Below are 22622 nucleotides of genomic sequence, written 5' to 3'. Positions count from 1 at the left end.
TTCATGCTGAATGTGGAGCCTGCTTGGGATTCTCTCTCTCCCTCCCTCTCTCTCTCTGCCTCTTCCCCGCTCATGCACGCTCTCTCTCTCAAAAAAATAAATAAGTATAAATCCAAATGCTTAGCCTTTCAAGGTTTTGAATAATTGATTCCCTGCCCTTAATTCAAATATTAGCCTTCCTCCCACACCCCCCAGTGCAGCCCCTCAGCCGTAGCTAACCCAACCATTCAGCGACCCTCTTGTTCCCATCTCTGTGCCTTTCCATGCTCTGATGCTTCATAACTGCAATATTCTTTTCATGTGTAGGCCGCAGCCATAACTTTTCTTTCTTTTTTTTTTTTTTTAATTTTTTTTAATGTTTATTTTTGACACACAGAGAGAGAGAGACAGGGCATGAGCGGGGGAGGGGCAGAGAGAGAAGGATACACAGAATCCAAAGCAGGCTCGAGGCTCTGAGCTGTCAGCACAGAGACTGATGTGGGGCTTGAACTCACAGACCGCGAGATCATGACCTGAGCTGAAGTCAGGCACTCAACCGACTGAGCCACCCAGGCGCCCCCAGCCATAACTTTTCTGCTTAAAAAAAAAAAAAAAAAAAAAAAAAAAAAAATATATATATATATATATATATATATATATATATATTCCCAGACTTCTTGACTTAATTAGCACCATCTGATTTGGGCATACCTGTTCTAGGTTTTTATTTTACTCTAGGGCCTTTTTGCTTTCGTATAGATGTCATACACGATGTCCATCTGTTGTCTCCTTGAGTTTCCCACAGTGGGTGGCACCGGCGTTAACCTTTGTAAACCTCCATAGACTTTGTGTGGTTGTGCTGGAGGCGTGACCTGGTTTTGAATGAGTTACTGTGAACTGAACTTGGATTTCATTATTAGATCTATCTAGCAGTCTGTAAAGCAAAATTCTAATCGTGTTGATGCGTTTGAACACCTTTTTCCTCCATGGATATGGCATTCTTCCCAGCTAGACCTTCTTTGCGGCCGGTAAAAGGTCCATGCCTTGTGGCCCAAGAGGGTGGACCTGTTGTTTATTAGCAGTTATGAAACCTGTGTTGTGTTGTTTGTGGTGCTGAACCCTGCCAGACTGGAAGAAACTTTGGAGGGTGGGTCTCAGAATCTAAGAACTAATGGGAAAGGCATTCTGAGTTTCTAACAATCAGTCCAAGTGTCTTGAGAGGGTTGCCTGTGCTGGAAGTAGAGTACTTTCTTTTCTCTTTCTTTTCTTTTCTTAAATGAAACTAAGGCCCGAGCTAGTTCATTATCTATAATGTCAATATTGATTTTTGTTTGCGAGGTGGAGTATTAACAGATTAGAATGGCTGCTGGCAATTCTCAGCTGCTTCATTGAATTTAAATGAATCAAGGGATAGCTGTTAAGATGCACTTGAGATTTTTAGACTAAATCAGACCTTTCTACTATGGTGGGTTTGACTAGATTCACCTGTTTCCTCAGCAGCATCAAGGTGGAAAAATGGAGTCTTAAGGCCTCTTTCGTATTTTTTATAAAACCAAATCCTATTAAAAAATGCACAGATAAGAGGTATTAAGCCATCCTCTGCAACACAATGCAGCTTGCTTCTATTCCCCTGCCAAGAGAAGTTTTTGAATTAAAACTATTGACTGACTCAACCCATGCTAGCAGATGGTATTCATACATCATATGTCCAAGTGCAAGCTTGTTCAGAGGCAGCAAATATCTAACAGGCTGAATTTTACAAAGACAAAGCATTTTAATAATGATCTTGAAGGATTAGTGATGCTCCTGAGAAATGAGGCATATTCCAAACAGGCTTGTTTCCTAAGATCTGCTGTGTTACTGTACACACTTTATCTGGAAGCCAGTTCCATTCGCAGTCAAAATCACTCTCTTCCCTCCTTGCTTCCCCCTCTGACTTTTTCCTTCCTCCTGCACTCCTTCTAATCTAGTATATGAATTAGAAAGTAATAATAATGTTGATCATAATGGCCACATCACTATTTGTTTTAATGTGGGAGGACCAAGTGGGATGGGTTTCTGATAAGTGAGCAGCCTGGAAGGAACTATTTTCTCTTTTTATGACTCTATAAAATCCCAGGATTGAATTGTTTCAAATACAGATGGAGGTAGGAAGGGCAGTTTTTATTAGAATATTAGCCCCCTCCCCCCGCAAAAAAAAAAAAAAATCATCAGAATTCAGGGAGGTTATTATATTTGAGTTAATAAATGCCAAAATTGAGTCTTGAAATAGTTGTTCATCTTTCATTATATAGTCTGATTTATCATTGATTGGCTTTTCATGGCCTAATTAACGACAATGACCTTTTTGAGTGACTAGAAGTAAAATAAATTTCATGGATGTTTCATATTCTAACTCTAACTGTACTAAGTTTGAGAGCCTCACAGACTTCATGATAGGGCAGTTGACTACTACCTTCCTGTTTAAGGTCTTTGTTTTTTATAAGCTCAGGTTAGATGAGAGCCATTGATTTATTCCTTGTTTTTAGACTGGATAGGATAGAATCCTGCATAAATGCTAGGGAGAGAAGCCCTTCTTTGAAGCTTTCTCAGTCTTAATGAGAGCAGTGACCATCTTTACAAGGCATAGTAACTTTAATGGAGAATGGCAGTCAAGACCTTAGGAAAGACCCATCAGCAAAAGAGTTTCAAATATCCTTTTTCCCTGAAACATACGTGGGTAAGGTGCAGGGGCCATTGGGCTCTAAAGTTTTTTTGACCCCCACAAAGTATGGGAGCATAAATACAATTGCACTTGTTACCTAAAAATGTAACCGTATGGTAAATACTAAAGAGCAGTGTGAGCTTTTTGAATAGAATTGTTTTAGTTGGCATGATAAGTAGTTCACAGTGTTAATATCACATCGTTGTGAAGTTTTGAATGAATATTTTTCAAAATATTTTTTATTTCCAATTTATGGTTAAATATACATAGCACTAAATTTACCATCTTAACTCTTTAGGTGTACCATTCAGTAGTGTTACGTAGATCCACATTGTTTTCCAACCAGTCTCCAAAACTTCTTCATCATACAAAACTGAAAGTCTGTGCCCGTGAGACATCTCCTCGTTTCCCCTTCCCCAACCCCCGGTAACTGCCTTCTACTCTGTGTTTATATGAAGCTGACTACTTGAGAAAGCTCAAATAAGTGGACTCACACAGCATTTGGCTTTTTGTGACCAGCGTACTTCACTTAGCGTTATGTTCTCAAAGCTCTCAACTCGAAGAGGGCCGGTTTTCTCCTTGTTCACCCACTGCTGAGCACGTGTGGCCCTCTGGAGCAGCTCATTGTGGAAGGGTCTTCAGCTAGTGCTGTATCTCAGCCAGCCCTGAACTTTGATTTCTGCTCAAAAGAGCACTAAAATTCAAGTTCCTGGGTGCCTGGGTGGCTCCGTCGGTTGGGCGACCAACTTCGGCTCAGGTCATGATCTCACGGTTCATGAGTTCAAGCTCCGCCTCCAGCTCTGTGCTGACAGCTCAGAGCCTGGGGCCTGCTTCAGATTCTGTGTCTCCCCCTCTCTCTGCCCCTCCCCCACTCACACTTCTTTCTCTCTCTCTCTCTCTCTCTCTCTCTCTCTCACTCTCTCAAAAATAAACATTTAAAAAAAAAATAAGGAAATAAATAGTTCCCATTTGTCAGAATCATCCAGTGTTTTGAGGGCAAGAATGGCTTCTCCAGAGCTCTTCTCCGGGTTCCCATTTTCCGTAGTCTCGGCCTGGTTATTCCTTTCCCAGTTGTTAAAATTTCAGTGCTTTTCAGAAGTTTTCGGGGTTTTTTTTTTTCCCTTTCTTTTTCATATTGAATTCAGTGTTAGTTTTCAGCAGAATGGTGAGCCTGATAATACAGCTTGCCCTCCCAGACACCGGACCTCCGGCCTCAGTTTTTCAGTGTTGTCTCTAACATTCCCATCCATTCTGGGGCTGGACACAGTAAATCTTCAGCCACACTTTGCTCATGACCAAATCAGACTTTTGCTTAAGTGAATCTCTGGCAGGAAATCCTATATGGCAATGTAAGATATAGGCCCTCCCCCTCTGAGGACTCTGGAGTCAGGGTCAAAGCCCGGGGTCCTGTGATCTGCTGGTGGCTTTGGAAGAAGGAGACCTGTTGGGAAGGAAATTTCCTTTTCGGGCATTTCAGTTCCCAAGGGCTTGATAAGGTTGTCTCCTTTTTTGAAGCCCAGTTATAATTGAGTTTGGGTGGTGGAGGGCAGGCGCTAGTGAGCTAGGTACTTTTTTAGGATACTAGGTTGTCGGATAGACAATGAGACGACTCTCCATTTCTCCATGCAGCTGGTCACAGGCTGGTTGTTGAGAACTGAGCCCTTAGTTCCTGGGAGAGCTGTCCGTGGAGGAGCACAGACGGCGGGTGCTAGGACAAAGCAGTCATAAAGAATGTGCGTGATGTGCTAGAGGAAGCAGCTTGCTGTGGTGAAAAAGGCATCAGGACATCAGTGTCAAAAGCCCATGTCTAACTGTCCCTCCCCCTCCTTTAGTCAGTGCTGCGGCCTTGAACAAACCACATAATCTTCCTGGGCAACAGTCAGGTGCTTTTTTCTCTTGACCTTGGCTGTCCTGCGGGGCTGTGATTGTGGGAGGGTCAGTTTTGCTGGCCCCAGCAGCCAGCCAATGGGAGGACAGAGAGGAGGAGGCTTGCAGTAGTCCCCAGGAGGAGGGAGTGACCACTTGGTGGGTTGTCTGGAACCCATAGTATCCACTCTGGTTCCAGGACACTCAATTATCCAGCAATTTTGGTCCTAGAAGCAGCTTTTCTTTAGTCTCATCCCCTCATTTTGCAGACGAGTGAACAGAGCCCTGAGATTTTCTTGTATTTAAGCAGTAGCAGTGCTGCTCTGGCCTCACGTGGCATGTATCTGTAAAAGCAAACAAACACAAAAAGCACACCAGTGAAACAAATGGTCAGGGTGGATTTGGGGGAGTTTACTCTGGATCTCTCAGGCTACTTACCTGAGCCCAGGAGAGAGACATTAGATGATGAGCCAGACTGCCTGCCCTTAGCTGGCTCTCTGGCATCCAGCTCTCCACGGAGTCCCCCGTGGGCCCTGCTGGCTGACACAGGCCTTGAGACAGTCTGATCAGAGATTAGCAGAGGTCCCTTCAACTGGCAAGTCAGGGCCTGACTCTGTGGAGAGGTGGGCGTGCAGGCCCCTGATGGTGCTCCTTCCTGGGCAGGTGCCTGCTCACTGTGCCATAGGCTCCTGGATACACTACTGTTTTCTCCCGTGGGCCCCTTCCTGGACCTGACTTTGCCTGCCGATTCCTAGGCCTTCCCACCCTCAACTACGGACAGGCCTCTCCACTCTCGCCTTGCTCCCCAGAAGACCAGCTCACACTGTCCAGCCCCCACATCGTGCTCTGTATTTGCACCTGTGCCCGCAGTCATTTTAACTTGCAGCCACCATGCCATCAGGCAGCCTCAGAACAGCAGAGCCCTACACGTGGTCCTTGATGTTATTAAGGCAGTTTAAATGAAACTCATTTTTCAGCCTACTGAGAATTATCAACTATCAACCTTTTCTTTTTAAATTACCTCTATCATTTTCTTTTTAAATTGCCCTTATAAAACTAGGTGACAAATGAAAAATATGTGTTGCACTTGGTATTTTTCTTACTACGCTTACAAACCTGTTGGCTCAAAGATAACCGGGAAGATGGTCCTAGACCGGAGGCTTTGTCTTTCTAACTTGCCCTCAGCTCTTGGATTTAAACTCCTTTTCCTGAATGCACTGGTGATAGGAGAGTCTGAGGGTCATGGATGAGCAGGGGCAAAGCTCTGTTGGAAAGTTTCAGTGAAAGTAATTTGTCTTAAGTATTCATACTAAAAAAGGGGAGTTTCAGATGTGTCCATGTTGTGACTGGGCCCTTAAATGGTAATTTTTGTCATTGTTGGGATATCTTCTGTTCTAGGGACCCAGGATCACTGTTGCCTGCCCCCCTCCCACCATGGGTCTGCCTTTTCTCCTGTTAGTAGTATCAGTTGCCAGCATTTTGGAAATTAATATTTGGCAGAAGACTTCAATATGGGAGCTCTTCAAATTGAAGAAACAAGCAAGCAATGCAATGTTGATCGTTGATGGTAGATGACTTGTTTGAGTGTATTACGTTGGGTGGTATACAATCGTCATAAACATGTAGGATTTTAGATTTGGAAAGAACTCTTGATTCTCCATTTTACAGATGACAATTCTGAGAACCAGAGAAGTTTAGGCTTGTTCGGGGTCCCACAGAATCAACTGGAAAAGGAGAAAGTACCAGAAGCCCTATTTGGCAGCTCCCGGGGCCGCTCTTCCACTTCCCATGATGCTGCTCTTGTACCGGTGGTCTCCCAGTGCTCCCCAGCACCCCACCCCACCCACACCCTTGGAGGTAAAGGACAGACCCGTGTGGCAGGACAACCATGCCCATGCTCATCTTCACACCTTTTCCCCTCTTTCTAATCATGCCCTTTCTGTCACAACCTGCCCATCCGCTTATTATTTTATTTTTTTAATGGTTTTTTTTTTTTTTTTTAATTTAGTATGCTCCACACCCAACATGGGGTTGAACTCATGGTCCTGAGATTGAGTTGCATAGCTCTGCCGACTGAGCCAGCCAAGTGCCCCTGACCCATCAGTTTAAAACACTGAGCGCGGTGTCCTGCTTCCTACAATGGTCTCAGCCTCCTCAGAACACCTGAAATTCATTCCTCAAGTGTGTTCTTGCTCCTTTGACAGGGTTTCTTTCCAGATTGTGGTGCTAATTTCCATTTTGTAGGGTCTGTTATGATGTGTGGTGCCCATTAGTCAATGGGGAGAGAAGTAATGTACCAGATGTCACAGAGTTGGCTTGGTGACTTTAGTTCCGCTGCCCAGGTGTCTGTCTTCTCCCCAGCTGCCTGCTAAGCTCCAGAAGAGCAGAAAGCATAGCTTCCACGTCTCTGACCGTAGCCCTTCGAGTTCTTGGTTGGTGGTGGGTTACGGCATTGATCCTTAATTTTCCTGCCCTCTGAATTGTGGATTCAGTTTAAAATGTGTTTCCTTTATCCTGAAGCCCCAGCATATGCCCATGTCTTCATGGCTGCCTAAATACTCTGCCATTTGGGGAATAAAGAAGCCAACAGGTCATAGCAATTCATTGACAGATTTCCCTTGCTGCCCTTGGAGACTTTGCTGCTTCTTTGCAGTGGCAAGATAGTATGAGTCTTGGTGGGAGAGGCAAACCAAATAATTGTTAGGATGGCTGAGAAAATTGCAATGGAAGCAATAATCCTCCTGGGTTGGCTTTTTATAGCTTGAAAACACTGGTGAAATTTTTGTTCCAAGATCCTCAAAATCACCAGGATGCCGCATTTTATCTCGTTGGACTTCGAAAGTGATGCTGGTAACCTCTATTGTACAGGTATTTTAAGTGTTGAAATCTAGAATTGCTGATTGAAGTGAGCCAGTTAAGAGGGAGGAAACGATTACTCAGATGTTGCGAAAGTGAGACGGACTGTATGGCATTTATAATACCAGTTTGGAGTTTGCTCATAAACGAGAATGCCTAACTGGGATTTATCTGGTGAAAATTAAACCATCAGACCTGCTCAAGTGAGAAACAGTGGCCATCTGCCAAGTCAAGGCATAATCACCATTTGGAAGTGAGCGACATCTGTGCTCCAGTGTGCACATGACAGTTTCTCCTGTGGAGAAGTGACTTTCTGACTTCTGGTTTTCTTGCTGTTTTTGCAGAGCCTGAGCCCTCATGAAGCCGGCAATGACAAGTCTGAATGGTCGCCATGCCGAGAAAACCATTGACATGCCAAAACCATCAGCCCCCAGAGTGCACGTGCAGAGGTCCGTGTCCCGAGACACTATCGCCATTCACTTCTCGGCATCCGGGGAGGAGGAGGAGGAAGAAGAGGAGGAGTTCAGGGAGTACCTCGAGGAGGGGCTGGACGACCAAAGCATTGTAACGGGGCTCGAGGCCAAGGAAGACCTCTATTTTGAAACCCAGGGTGGCTATGACTCCACTGGCCCTGCTGCTCAGTCCATCCTGGCAGATGGACTGTCCGTGTCCCCTGCCATTTTGCCCGTCTCCAAGAACACTGTAAAGCTGTTGGAGTCCCCTCCTCCGGCAGTGCAAGTATTAAGTACAGTGCCATTGGCTCTGTCCCCAGGGTCATCTTCGTCCGGGCCCTTAGCTAGCTCTCCCAGTGTGTCATCCCTTTCTGAGCAGAAAACCAGTTCTTCCTCCCCATTGTCCTCTCCTTCCAAGTCTCCTATCCTGTCGTCCAGTGCCTCAGCCTCCACCCTCTCCAGTGCAAAACCCTTCATGAGCCTTGTGAAGTCCCTGTCGACCGATGTGGAGCCAAAAGAGTCCCCACACCCCTCGAGGCACAGGCACTTGATGAAGACATTAGTCAAGTCTCTGTCCACAGACACCTCCAGGCAGGAGTCGGATACCGTGTCCTATAAACCACCGGACTCCAAGCTCAATTTACACCTGTTCAAGCAGTTCACACAGCCACGGAGCACAGGTGGAGATTCCAAAACTGCGCCTTCTTCCCCACTGACTTCTCCCTCCGATACGCGCTCCTTTTTTAAAGTGCCCGAGATGGAGGCTAAAATCGAAGACACTAAGCGTCGCCTTTCAGAAGTCATCTATGAGCCTTTTCAGCTCCTTAGTAAAATTATAGGGGAGGAAAGTGGCAGCCATAGGCCCAAAGCCTTATCTTCAAGTGCTTCAGAACTCTCCAATCTGTCCAGCTTGAACGGTCACTTGGAAAGCAATAACAACTACAGCATCAAGGAAGAGGAGTGTGACTCCGAGGGGGACCCCTATGGGAGTGACCCCAGCGGCCCCGGAAGTGACCCCCCCAGGTCCTCCGATGAGCCGCCCTCAAGAGAGGCGGAACCGAAGAGTGCCCAGGGCGGCGGTCTGAAGGATTTAGGCCTGAAGACAAGCTCCCTGGTTCTTGAGAAATGTTCCTTGTCTGCCTTGGTGAGCAAAGAGGATGAGGAGTTTTGCGAACTGTACACCGAGGACTTTGATTTGGAAGCGGAGGTGGAGAGCGCGCCGGACAAGCGCCCGGATCTCCCTGCCGGGCCCGAGGTGCCGGCGGATGACGGTCCGACTCTGGACAGTGAGGACGAGGCCCACTCGGCCGTGCAGCACCCGGAGCTGCCGGTGAAGACGCTGGGCTTCTTTATCATGTGTGTCTATGGGTACCTCATCCTCCCCCTCCCCCATTACGTGAGCGGACTTTTTCTGGGAATTGGCCTTGGGTTCATGACTGCGGTGTGCATGATCTGGTTTTTTACACCACCAAGTGCTCATAAATATCACAGATTACATAAAAGCCTACAACACTGGAACACGAGGTCCCTGGATATCAAAGAACCGGAAATACTGAAGGTAAGTCCCTCTGCAGCAGCCCGCTAGCGCCCCCCACCGTTCTCCCCCAAACAGCCTGATTTTAGATCCAACTTAATGGTCTTAGTTGACGGTCATGGTTTTCACATAAGCGGTGTTTTTAAGGCTTTGGATTCTCCTCGCTCCAGGGGCACCCAGGAGACTTCTCTGGTAAACCTCATTCTAATTCAAGTTTTACCAGTTGACTGAGGAGTTTTTCAAGGATCCTCCACGGTGCCAGTGAGTAGCATTTACATGCGGTTCGGATTTCAGTCTCTCTCTAAACTTTCCAGGGATTTGCTACTCGCTGAGTCTGTTAGGATTGCATGTGCTTGGGGCCCTGGAGAAGGGTTCAGCACTCGTGGAAAGCCAGAGAAGGACAGGAGGAAGAGAAGGCAAACTGGTGTCGGGGGTGGTTACTGATGGTACTGCTCTTTCCTGTGTGCACAGTGAGGTGTGGGCTGGAGAGACAGAGAGAGAGACATCACCTTCCGGTACGTGACAGTCTCAGGGTTCGGGCCTCCTTAGGGGGGCTGGGAAGATCCGTTAGGGTGCAGGAAGAAAATATTAGCACTTCCATTTGTATTTATTTGTACATATTTTAAAAACTTCAGGGTTTTGGGGCGCCTGGGTGGCTCAGTCGGTTAAGCGCCCGACTTCGGCTCAGGTCATGATCTCACGGTTCGTGAGTTCAAGCCCCGTGTGGGGCTCTGTGCTGACAGCTCAGAGCCTGGAGCCTGCTTCACATTCTGTGTCTCCCTCTCTCTCTGCCCCTTCCCTGCTCATGCTCTGTCTCTCTCTGTCTCAAAAGTAAATAAACATTAAAAAAAATTAAAACAAACAAACCAGGGTTTTGTGTATGTTTCAAAATATTTGGAAATATATATATACAGTTGTAGCTTCTATAGTTTGTAAGTCATAGGCACATATACATGTTTTGTGTATGTATATATATATACATATATATATGCTTTTTTAATTGTGGTAAAATACAAATAACATACAACTTATCATCCGAACATTTTTTTTAAATTTATTTATTTTGAGAGACAGAGCAGGAGAGGGGCAGAGAGAGAGAGAGAGAGAGAGAGAGACAGACTTCCAAGCAGGCTTCGCACTGACAGTGTGGAGCCCAGTGCGGGGCTCAAACTCACGAACCACAAGATCGTGACCTGAGCTGAAGTCAAGAGTCAGATGCTTAACCAACTGAGCCACCCAGGCGCCCCACCATCTGAACCATTTCTAAATATACAGTTCAGTGGCATTAAATATATTCACATTGTTATGCAGCCATCACCGCAGTCCATCCCTGGAACTCTTTTTATCTTGTACCACAGAAACTCTATCCCTTAAACAGTAGCTCCTCATTCTTCTGCCTCCAGAGCCTGCAACCATAGTTCCACTCTGTCTTTCAATTTTGAATACTCCCGACTACCTCATATAAGAATCAGACGGAGGTTGTCTTTTTGTGCCTGGCTTGTTTTACTTAGCATAATCAGAATTAGTCTGAATTTCCTTTCCTTTCAAGGCCGAGTAATATTCCATTATACGTATATACTACTTTTTCCTTATCCATTCATCCGTCAATGGGCACGTGGGTTGCTTCCACATTTTAGTTATACTGAATAATGCTGCTACGGACATGGATGTTATAGATAGCTTTTTGAGATCTTGTTTTCAACTCTTTTGGATATATACCCCAAAGTGGGAGCGCTGGCTCCTACGGTAATTCTATTTTTAATTTTTTGGGGAACTGCCATACTGTTTTCCACAGTGGCTGCACCATTTTACATTCCTACCAGCAGAGACAAGAGTTTTAATTCCTCCAACTCCTCACAACTCGTTTTCTGTTTTATTTTGTTTTGTTTTGTTTTTTGTATTTTTTTTTTTTTTGTATTCAAAGCTGGTTTCATTTCTCTGTTAAAAGGTTTTTTCCTCCTCTTTGTTTAAATAAGAATGTTCAAAAAATGGCATCATCTCTTTTTATTGCAAAAAAAAAACCACCAAAAAACAAAAAACAAAACCCAAAAAACAAAAAGCAAAAAAATCCAGGGGAAAAATCCTAAGGGTCCAAAATACAGTTTGTTTTCTAGTTTCATGAACTTTTTACCTTATTAAAAAGAAATACATGGTCAGTGTTTTAAAAACAGAGGAAACCGAAAGAAAAAAAGTTTTTTTATCACACTAGTGAAAGGAACTAATGATTTTGATATATATCTTAGTTTTGTTCCTTTTTTAAATTCCTGCATGTGTGAGTGTATACATACTCGCATACTCTTTTTGTTTTGATTTAATGAAATCATGTATTTTGCAGTCTGACCTTTTTTCTTTTTTTTTTTAATTAAATTTTGTTTATGTTTATTTATTTTTGAGAGAGAGAATGTGAGCGGAGGAGGGGCAGAGAGAGAGGGAGACACAGAATCTGAAGTAGGCTCCAGGCTCTGAGCTGTCAGCACAGAGCCCGACAGGGCCTCGATCCCATGAACTGTAAGATCATGACCTGAGCCGAAGTCGGACGCTTAACCGACTGAGCCACCCTGGCACCCCTGATCTTTTTTCTTTCTTACCCCACGGCAGTATGTCATGTGACTTTCTTTTTTTAAGAGAAGCTTGTGCTGAGTCTTGAGGATGTGGCACACTTAAGCTTGGTATGTGAAGTAGAATAAAAGTGACTCGTTATGGTTGCTATGCTTCTGATAGGGTGATACTGTGACGACCTGAATTACGTGTCCTCTAAGTAAGTTAGTATTCAGCAAGGAAAAATGGTACTGACATTTAACTCCAGTGCCTAACAATCATGACATTCAGTTTAAACTGGTGTGAGCACTTTATTATTTTGGGAAGTTTTAATTTTAATGCATTCCATCTTCAGTGTTGAGTCCCATCACTGCTATATGGTAAGAGTTTACTTACTACACAGAGGATGCCAGTGGAATAGGATTTTAATATGATGGCACAGTCTGGTTTCTTTGATCCAATCATGGAAAGAGGAAAGGCAACACTGGGGTGTTGAACACCTGTATCGGGCTAGGTGTTGGGTACATTCTCTCATTTAGTCCTCATTACAACCTTTTTTAGTTAGGGAGTGCTCATGAGGAGTGGAGGCACCGAAAGGTTAAAGTTCCTTGTTCGTGGTTGCACAGCTTGTGAGTGGGGGAGCCAAGAACTAATTATTTCTTTTAAGGAGGGCGTTTTGCCCTTGCTGCTGAGATAAATATATTTGAATCTTTGTGGTAAGAGAACACGACCTTAAATGCTGTCATGGACCTATAACCCAAGCAAATTATCTTATGCTATTTTATGAGTATTCTTCCTGATTAATGTTTGAACTCTGATTGTTGTGGTAGTTCTTTTTCATTCTTAGCCTTGTTAGGGATGCCTTAATTACTGTTGAGGAAAAGTACATTTTAGCCTGAGGTCTTTTGTTTGGTATGTAGGGCTGTTTTTAGAAACCTGGCTAAATACATTCTTTATTTTAAAAAAGGGACACTACTACAGATTACAAGGGTAGGTTGTATATTGTAAGCCAAAGATTTCAAATGCAAAAGTTCTTTGGGCTTAATTAATTTTACTGAGTCGGAGATCATATTCTTGAAAACCATTTTAAAAATATGACACTTTAAAACATTTAAGCAGTGTTGACATTAAATTTAGGACCCAAATGTTGCAATAAGAAAAGGAAGTATAGTGGAGCCTGACTTTGAGCATCTATTTTCTGTTACATTCTGTCATTGGACATTGTGCTTTACTTTGCGTAAGGGGTAGGATAACACTAGCTATTGTAACAAATTAGAAGTTTGTTTCTTGCCTGCATAACACTCCAGTATAGAATGGGTGCCCATCCCACACGTTGATTCATGGGGTCAAGTTCCTTCCATATTGTGACTCAGCACACTTTTTCTTAAAAGGCCAGATAATAAATATTTTAGGCTTGTGGGTCATACAGTTTCTGTTACAATCACTCAACTCCTTATGGTAGCAGGAAAACAGCTGCAATGTGCAAATAAATGGGTGTGGCTGTGTTCCAATAAAAGTTTAAAGAAACAGGCCTCGGGCTCAGTTTGTTGACCCCTGCCTGGGGTATTAGAGTTCCTTGCATCTAGCTGGCAGAAGGAGAAAGAGAAAGGAAGAGAAGGCATACCTACTTATAAGGCCTGTACCCAGAAGTGACATACATAACTTCTCTTCACGTTCCACTGTGAGCCAGTCATATGGGTCCTCCAAAGTAGCAGGGGTCCTCGGGAATCTCGGACTTGGCCTGGGCAGATTCTTCCCAGCAACAGCTATACACTACAGAAAGGGGTGCCTGAAGTCTGAAGGCACAGTTAGCCTTCTCTGCCTCCCTTTCGTAGTACTCACAAGTATCCTAGTTACATGTATGTTTCTTGTCCGTCTTCTCTAGTACACCGTAAGCTTCATGAATGCACAGGCCATATCCATTTTGTTCATCAGTATGTCCTCAGCACCTGGCACATATTGGGCACATGATAAGAGTATTTATTGGATGAATGGATCGGTAGGTGGGTGGATGGATAAATGAGTGAAGGAACGCATGAGGTTTTATCAGGAAATGTAGGCAGGGAGTCAGTATTGACCCGGTCATCTCCTAATGAAGTTGCTCTTTTTAAAGAAATCCCTGATACTGTAAAAAAAAAAAAAAAAAAAAAAAAAATTGATTGAAAAGGGTGGTCTTTTAGGAAGATAAAAAATAATTACCAAAAAGTACAGATTAGTGAGAGTTTTTTTTATTTCCCCACTGCAGTGGAAACACCAAGGTGGCCCATCTTTGACAGGATTTGAAACCTGATGTTTACTGCTTGGGAAGCATCTGGCAGCAAGTCTGCTTTTCTCTTACCTGTACTCATACAGCACTGGCCTCCTGAATTCAAAGGGAGAGAAGACCACTGGCGTCTGCCAAGCAGAGCATTAGAGAAATGGGGATGGTGGCAGGTTCTAGATCTCTGCTCTCTGAATGTGTGGTTTTAAAAGCGATGCAGGAGATGGGCCTTGGTTCCTTTATGAAACAGGTCTGTGAACCTGTTCCCAGGGTGGAGTTGAAAGAGCCGCTTTTTTTTTTTTTTTAAATAATTTACATCCAAGTTAGTTAGCATATAGTGCAATAATGATTTCAGGAGTAAAATCCAGTGATTCATCCCCTACACGTAACACCCAATGCTCATCCCAACAAGTGTCCTCCTTAATGCTCCTTGCCCATTTAGCCATCCCCCCACCCACAACCCCTCCAGCAACCCTCCGTTTGTTCTCTATATTTAAGAGTCTCTTATGTTTTGTCCTCCTCCCTGTTTTTATATTATTTTTGCTTCCCTTCCCTTGTGTTCATCTGTTTTGTATCTTAAATTCCACGTATGAGTGAAGTCATGTGATATTTGTCTTTCTCTGACTAATTTTGCTTAGCATAATACACTCTAGTTCCATCCTCGTTGTTGCAAATGGTGAGATTTTGTTCTTTTTGATCGCCGAGTAATATTCCATTGTATATATGTAACACATTTTTATCCATTTATCTGTCGATGGACATTTGGGCTCTTTCTATACTTTGGCTATTGTTGATAGTGCTGCTATAAACATGGGGGTGCATGTGTCCCTTCGAAACAGCACACCTGTATCCCGTGGATCAATGCCTAGTAGTGCAATTGCTGGGTCGTAGGGTAGTTCTATTTTTAGTTTTTTGAGGAAACTCCATACTGTTCTCCAGAGTGGCTGTACCTGTTTGCATTCCTATCAGCAGTGCAAAAGGGTTCCTGTTTATCCACATCCTCGCCAACATCTGTCGTTGCCTGAGTCGTTAATGTTAGCCATTCTGACGGGAATGAGGTGGTATCTCATTGTGGTTTTGATTTGCATTTCCCTGATGATGAGTGATGTTGAGCATTTTTTCATGTGTGAAAGAGCCCCTTTTTGAAAAATAGCTTGATTTAGGGAATTAGCTGTTTTGAGCGATTTTCTGTGGACCCAGTACTATCCTGTTGGTATTTATAGAGGATGTAATGGTGCAGTTCTTGAAGGCAAGTATGGAAACTCTAAAAACAATTCCAGGACACGTGCTATAAAACCCGCCTGTGATAAAGATCTCTGGTATAGAGGCACAGCCCATTGACCGTGGTCCCACGTACCCCATCCAGGAGCCCCGTGAACTGCAGAGGCAGGGGTCCTGGTGCTCCAGGACTGTTTTAGGAGACTGCGTGTTTTTAAACTTCTGAGACATGTAAGTTCTCATTGATGGGCCCAGGAAATCCTTGCAGCCTGGGCTGACAGTCCTAAATTGGCTCCATAAACAATCCAGAAAGCACTGCAGTTTTTCTTCTATGAGACTTCCCATGAAGATGAGAGGGAAAAGTAAAGCTCTTCTGCACTTTATCCAGGTGATTTTATTATTCCATCCACACTGTACACATTTGTATTCAACAGTGACCCTACTACAGTGGTGAATATGTAGGATGGAGAGTCACAGAGACCAGTTTGCAGCCAAGTAGTAGCTGTTCCCAAAGCCTGATAGGCAGTTGGTTAGGCCTCATGCCCCTCTGCCATCTCTCACTCAACCCTGCCAGTCAGCAGCTCTCTGGTCCGGGACGGAAGCAGTCAAAACCTCTTTGAGGCCAAACAGTTGTCACAAAGTCCACAGAATGACTCTGAGAACCTCCTCCAAAGCCTGCTTGTTCTTAATGTTGGGGCATGCATACATTATGAATTCATACATTCACGCTGCTGATGAGAAGCAGCAAATAGGAGAAAGGTTGCCACGTAGGCAGCCAGGTGACAAGTCGAATGCGTGACAGCCAGGAGGGAAGGCCAGAAGGTTAGGAGACCCTAATGTGACTGAAGGCTTGGCAGTTGGGCTAGGTTAGCTCCAGGCAGAGCCTCGCGTGTGCTGCAGGGTCCAAGGGCATCATTTCGAGCAACGCTCTCTGCGTGGTAACTTTCTGGGGGTTTTATTTGGGGGGACTAGCTAGGTAGCCTGAGCTAGGGACCCTGGGAAAGACTGGGTCTGGGCATGGGGAGAATGAGGCATTTAGAGTCAGCAGTGCCTTTGGGATGTTCGTTTTTGCTGAGCATTCTTAAGCAAGTTGAATGCTTCTTCTCTAACAATGCACTTGTCACTTGACCAGGAGTATGCTTCAGTGCCAGTCGTGCACAATGACCTTCCCCATGTCTATAATGATAAGCTTCCTGAAGATTTCAGAAGGTTTTTGGATTTATGTTCAAGTGTATGACTCAAGCAGTTTTGAATTCTATTTGTGGGTAAATTCTTTATTTCAGACTTATAAACCGCTTGTAGAACACAACAGGAGAATGTTAGTTTCTGGAGTGAAGATCTGTGTTGTTGTTGTTGTTGTTGTTGTTGTTGTTTTGAGAGAGAGAGAGAGAGAGAGAGAGAGAATCTTAAGCAGGCTCCACACTCAGCACAGAGTCTAACACAGGACTGGATTCCACAACCCTGGGATCATGAACTGAGCTGAAACCAAGAGTCAGAAGCTTAACTGACTGAATGACCCAGGTACCCCTGATCTGTCTCTTTTTAAAAAAGATGGCCCAGAAGGTTGACTAAAATTACATTTCTACCATTGCAAGACTAATAGAGATGAATTTTGGAGAACCTTTTTTCCTTAGGTTCCTTAAATATCAAATTTAGATATTTAGTAAGAGGGAGAGTTTTTTAAATATTGAATTCCCAAAATACAGACTTTGGTTTTGATATGTAAAAGAATAATTTTGTAGAGAGAACATTATCAATTTTGAGAAGAAATTCAAACTTGTAAATTTAATCTCAATTTCATGGAATTTTTTCTTTTAAGAAATTAGAGTATGCAAATCATCAGAAGAAAACAGACCCATTACAGCCAAAAGAGACTTGGGTTGCTTTTCATTGGTCTCTTATAACCCCCAGTACAATGAGTACAAGAAATAAAAAAGCATTTATTTCTACGTTGTATCGAACTGGAAATATTCTGCTCCCATAATGGGTCACTTGAGGTTTTATGTATGGCTTTTATAAACATGTCTGTTTCCCAATGTCCCATGTTGTTTGAGAAGCATTAGGTGAGATAAATTTCAAAGCAGGCAGCCCTCACTTGGCAAGCAGGTACCCATGTTTTAAAGTTGGTTGGAGAGTTAACGGCACAGGAAATGTGTCCTGAATTCCATGGGAACAATGTAGTTAAAAAGGTCAGGTGACTCCAGCATGATTTTTTTTCTTGAACTTTTATTTTTCAACTTTTCACATAGAAAATGTCAAGTATACACAGAAGTAGAGAGCATAGTGTAATGAAAGCCCATGTACCCAACACCCAGTCTCAGCTTCCACAATTATCAACATTTTGCCAGTTTCCCACTCAACCCATTAGCTTACAGCATAGCTAAACAATAATTCTGGTTCACTCCTATAGAACTAAGTTTATAACATCATTTCCTTGAGAAAACATATCCTGAGTTCCGGCTAGGTGTTACAGGACCATCCTTTTTGGTTTTGTTGCAAGTTTCATCTATGGAGTGAGGAGAGAGGTTGTGGGCATAGGTGAGTCTCAGTGATGTTTTTTGGAAGAGTAAAGTTTAATCATGAAAGAAATCAATGCTAGATATCTTTCAACTCTAATATTTATTTTAATGTATAAAGAAAAGTACTAAGTCCATCGAAGATTGTTCTTATTGTTCAGTATTTAACCTTTAAGAAGAGGTTTGCTATACCCCCCAAAGGAGGTTGCCAACAAGATGGCGTCAGAGTATGAACATGTTGGTGTGTTGGTGCCCAAGGCCACTGTCGTGAACTCTGTTTCATTCTTCTGCTTCTTTTCAGTGGTCTCCAAGATGGGTTGCTAAAGACTCTATCCAAGAAAAAAGTATTAGTTTCTATTTATATGTATTTTTACTCTTTCTAAGAAAGTTTATAGGCTTTGCTAATATTTACCATACAGATGACCATATAACCACCTTTGTCAAAATCCTTGGAAATTATCGACAAGACTATTTGAAATATGGATTTACATCCATTATCATTAATGATGAGCCTCATCCTAAGTATATATATTGTGCCTGGAGGTGTCAGCTGAAGATAGTACAAAGCTTTCAGAAAGGAAAAACTAAAAATTTCCAAAAGGTTAATTATTTCATCTTTTTCTCTCAATTCCTATTTTTTACTTTTTATAAAAGCTATATACTTCTCAATTCCTATATATAGCTTTATAAAAGCTATATATCTCTCAATTCTATTTTTTACTGTATTATAAAAGTAATATATTAGAACATGATTTATAAACAAATGGATATATTATGGGTACATACTCAAAATTTTCTAGCTGCTAGGATGTATGATCTAAAAAGTTTGGAGGCTACTGATTTATTGGCTTGCTAATCTATTGTCTTATAATTTCAAAACTTGTTGATATGATTTAATGTTTATCATGTGTTAACATAACTGAGACCTTGATTATTTCAGTGGTTCATCTGAGATCATGTTATTTTTTGGTCAAATGTGAATGTTTTCTCTTACGTTTCCTGCTATTTGCCAGTACATTTTGAAAAGTGTTCTATGGGGTGCCTGGTTGGCTCAGTCTGTTAAGTGTCCGACTCAGTTCAGGTCATGATCTCACGGTCTGTGGGTTCGAGCCCCACGTCGGGCTCTGTGCTGACAGCTCAGAGCCTGGAGCCTGCTTCGGATTCTGTGTCTCCCTCTCTCTCTCTGCCCCACCCCTGCTCACTCTCTGTCTCTCTCTCTCTCTCTCTCAAAAATAAATAAAAAACATTTAAAAAATTTTAAAAGGGGCCAAAACCTGAAAAGAGAAAATCTTGCTTATGTTTTACTTTTGGAGACAGAAGAAAAGTGATCACCTGTTTATTTGCCTCAGAGATGATTTTCAGCAGCAGGGGCCTCAGCCCTGGCTCTGTCCTGTTTCGGATTTGCTCCTTCCCTGATAGGCTAGATGAAGGAATGATGCAGGAGAGCTGAGTGACAGGCAGCCTCAAGTGCCAGCACAGCCACATGACAGCAGAATGTCAGTCTGTGCAACACTGAAGATAGAGAAGCCCCGTCGCTTCCTCAGGCCGGAGGGCTGATGCTTTACTCTGGTCAGCACAGCATCAAGCTGACCAAGAGAGCATTGGTCTTGACCTCCTGGTTGGCACTGTAACTGAAAGTGAACATAATAGTAGTCCTTCCAGACTTTATTATTTTGCAAAAGGTTAATTGCAGCTTTTAATCTTTCCAAGTATGAAATGAGTCCCTTTATAGATTGTGGTTTGTACTTTCAGCCAGATACGGCTTCTAAATCCAGTAGAGAATGGAAGAGAAACCCCTGACCTTTTACAGATGGGATCACAGGACCAGTCGGTGGGCCAGACAGCTGCAGCCCAGCTGACTGTGGTCATTGTCCCCTAGTGTATGCACTGTCTCCATTTTAACAGTTCCAGCCTCAGAAAGAGACAAGGCTTGTCTGAGCTGCTTTCATGTAGGTTGAGAACATCTCTGAGTTTTTTTATTTAAAAAAAAAAAATTTTTTTTTAACCTTTATTTATTTTTGAGACAGAGAGAGACAGAGCATGAAGAGGGGAGGGTCAGAGAGAGGGAGACACAGAATCTGAAACAGGCTCCAGGCTCTGAGCTGTCAGCACAGAGCCCAACACGGGGCTCAAACTCACGGACCGTGAGATCACAACCTGAGCTGAAGTCGGACGCTCAACCGACTGAGCCTCCCAGGCGCCCCAAATCTCTGAGTTTTTTTAGTTGAGCTGTTGAGATGGAATGAGTTGCTGACTGCATATCTCTTTATACCCACTCCCATGTCCCATAACAAAATAAAATTGGAGAAATATCTTGGTAAGAAATTCAGGGTTGAGAATGTTAGAGAGCTGAGCAGTAGACGGTTGGGTGTGTTCGAGGAACAGGGTGCAGGCCTTGAAGTCTCTGCACTGCTCTCAAGTTTGATATTTGACTTAGATCTGGAAATGCTGTTTGCAGCTTAATCCAGGGAGTTGGTCAAGCTGCGGGAAAAAGTGGGCTGAGTGATGTTATCAAAGGCAATTGGGTTTGTATTGGGAGATCGCTTTTTGCAGGGACAGCCTGCCTGGTTTGGGGTCAGTAGGATGCATCAGGGGACAGAAGCAGGAGGATCATGCCTGGCCACCTCTTGGTCCAGGCGTCCGAATAGCCAGTCAGCGTCCTGACTAGTGTGGGTCGAGAAACAGCCCCTTTGAGTCTGTCAGGGTCTCCTTTCAAAGGTTGTAATGTTCTGGAAAGAGCTCTGCATGAGAGTCAGGAAACCTTGGTTTCAGTCACAGCACCTACCTTTCTCTGCTGTAGGGAAATGGCTAATTTAGTTTCTGTCCTGAAAAGCCTTTTTTGCTCTTCAATTCTTTTTTACTCTTTAATCTTAACTCTTAAGATTCTTCCCAAGGGTACCTATTCTCTCTCTTTTTTTAAGTTTATTTTTTTATTTTGAGAGAGAGAGAGAGACAGAGAGAGAGGGAGAGAGAATCCCAAGTAGGCTCCACTCTGTCAGCGCAGAGCCCGACATGGGGCTCGAACTCACTGTGAGATTATGACCTGAGCCGAAACCAACTGAGCCACCCAGGCAGTCTAGGTGTGCTCAAGTATGATCAGCTTATTCTCTCGTTCTGTGCTATTTTGTGCAATTATAACTTGGTTTTCTCCTTGGGAGCAGTGACCAAGCCTTCTACTTCAAAGTAACCCCCGCCACTCTCTGCACTTGGTAGGATCTCAGCTCCTTCCTTTGCTTCTCTCCACTTAGGCAGCTAGAACAATACTTACCAGGCTGTGAAGAGCACACCAGCCTGTCCTATTCACTTGTGCTTTACATACAGATTTCATTTAATCCTCTTGGGCACCCTCTGAATTGGGCTGTGTTCATGTATTCAGTCAACAAACACTCGTTACAACTCTGATTGTCTTGTGGTGTTTGTACTCAAGTAGACCATGCAGTTAACAGATACAGTGATAGGAGGAAGATAATAGAGAACTGAGCCTAGGTGATCATAGAGACTCCCTGGCAGAAGTGTCGCCTTTGCCGTGACCTGGGGGATGACCAGCCAGACAGAAGGTGGGCCATGCCATGGAGGGGAGGTGGGAGCCTGGGCCTCACAGTCAGGTAGACTTGGCTTAAGTTCTGGATTTGCCACTCTCCGGGCCACTTGTTTTTTTTTTTGCTTGTTTGTTTTGTTTTGGTTTCTTTAAACCACTCTTTAGACAAAGCACATAACCTCTCTCCTCATTTTCCTCACTTGGAAAACCTTGGGTAATTGGCAGAAGTAGCTAATGCACCTGAAGTGCCTGGATCATAATATGAGCTCAAATGTCAGCTATTATTACAAATATTAATACTAATATCTTAAAATCTTATGTGTAAGATTTATTCTTTTTACTTACATGTGCGAACTGTACTTCAGCAAAGTGCTATGAGCATGGAGAAGTTGATCACAGCTGGAGCAGAGGGTGAGGTGGGGACGGGGGAGGCACGAAGCTGGGAAGTGAGCCATGTTAGACGCTCTCGCTGGTGAGAAAACAGGGTAAGCGTCGTCCAGCTTGGCAGTCAGCAAGTGGTGAGGCCAGGATTGGAACACAGGTGTGTCAGACTCATGTTCTGCTCGTGTTTGTGGGCGGGCTTCAGGGCATGTGTTCGGACCAGCAGTCTGTCCTATAATCAAGTATGATCAAGGGTCAGGCCTCGCTTAAGCTAACCACCGATGGTCCACCACAGACCATCCAACTCGAACCACGCAGTTGAAATCCTGACTCGTGGGTTGTATTTGTTTGTTGGCAGGTGTGGGCTGTAGCCTCTTGTAACTCCGTAACACGAAGAAAAGAACATGGTAGTGCGGGAAGAAGGCAATGTGAAGATAAAAGGGAAGGAGGGGCCATGGGAGCCTTTGCGTTTGGAGCGCAGCCACTGGTGGTTCTGAAAGAGCAGATAGGGAGAAGGAGGGCCAAGCAAGCCCCGAGCCAGGGGAAGGGAGCTTGGAGCCCCTTGGACCTCTCCCAAGGAAAGGCATCTCCTAGATTGTCTTCCCAGGCCTCGCCCTGCCTCTCACTGCTGTGTCTTCCAGTGGGGCAGGTGTACGGTTTTCTTTTCGTACTGTGTATGACTTAAAACTCTCTTTTCTCTTCCACATGCCTTTAAATCAGGTTGTTCTAGTATTTCTACAGTTTGGCAAGTGGCGGAGGGTGGCCTGTTACCTGTCAGAG

The 22622-nt window shown here is 43.8% G+C and overlaps 1 protein-coding gene across 5 annotated transcripts in view; it reads left to right on the top strand.

The window, feature by feature from the left end:
• Positions 1 to 22622, top strand: part of TEX2 (testis expressed 2) — a 105158-nt gene that overhangs the window by 35885 nt on the left and 46651 nt on the right. For 4 of the 5 annotated variants that reach the window (XM_042967888.1, XM_042967891.1, XM_042967889.1 and 1 more), the window contains exon 2: positions 7750 to 9415. In XM_042967888.1, coding sequence (XP_042823822.1) covers positions 7763 to 9415 — 1653 coding nt within the window. In that variant the 5' untranslated portion in view covers positions 7750 to 7762. Of the gene's footprint in view, positions 1 to 6217; positions 6407 to 7749; positions 9416 to 22622 lie in introns of all 5 variants that reach the window. The other variant, XM_042967890.1, reaches the window with a different exon arrangement.

Source organism: Panthera tigris, chromosome E1 (genome assembly GCF_018350195.1).
Source record: "Panthera tigris isolate Pti1 chromosome E1, P.tigris_Pti1_mat1.1, whole genome shotgun sequence".
Classification (NCBI taxonomy): domain Eukaryota; kingdom Metazoa; phylum Chordata; class Mammalia; order Carnivora; family Felidae; genus Panthera; species Panthera tigris.
The sequence above is the reverse complement of the archived record's forward strand: the minus strand, read 5'-3'. Positions and strand labels throughout refer to the sequence as shown.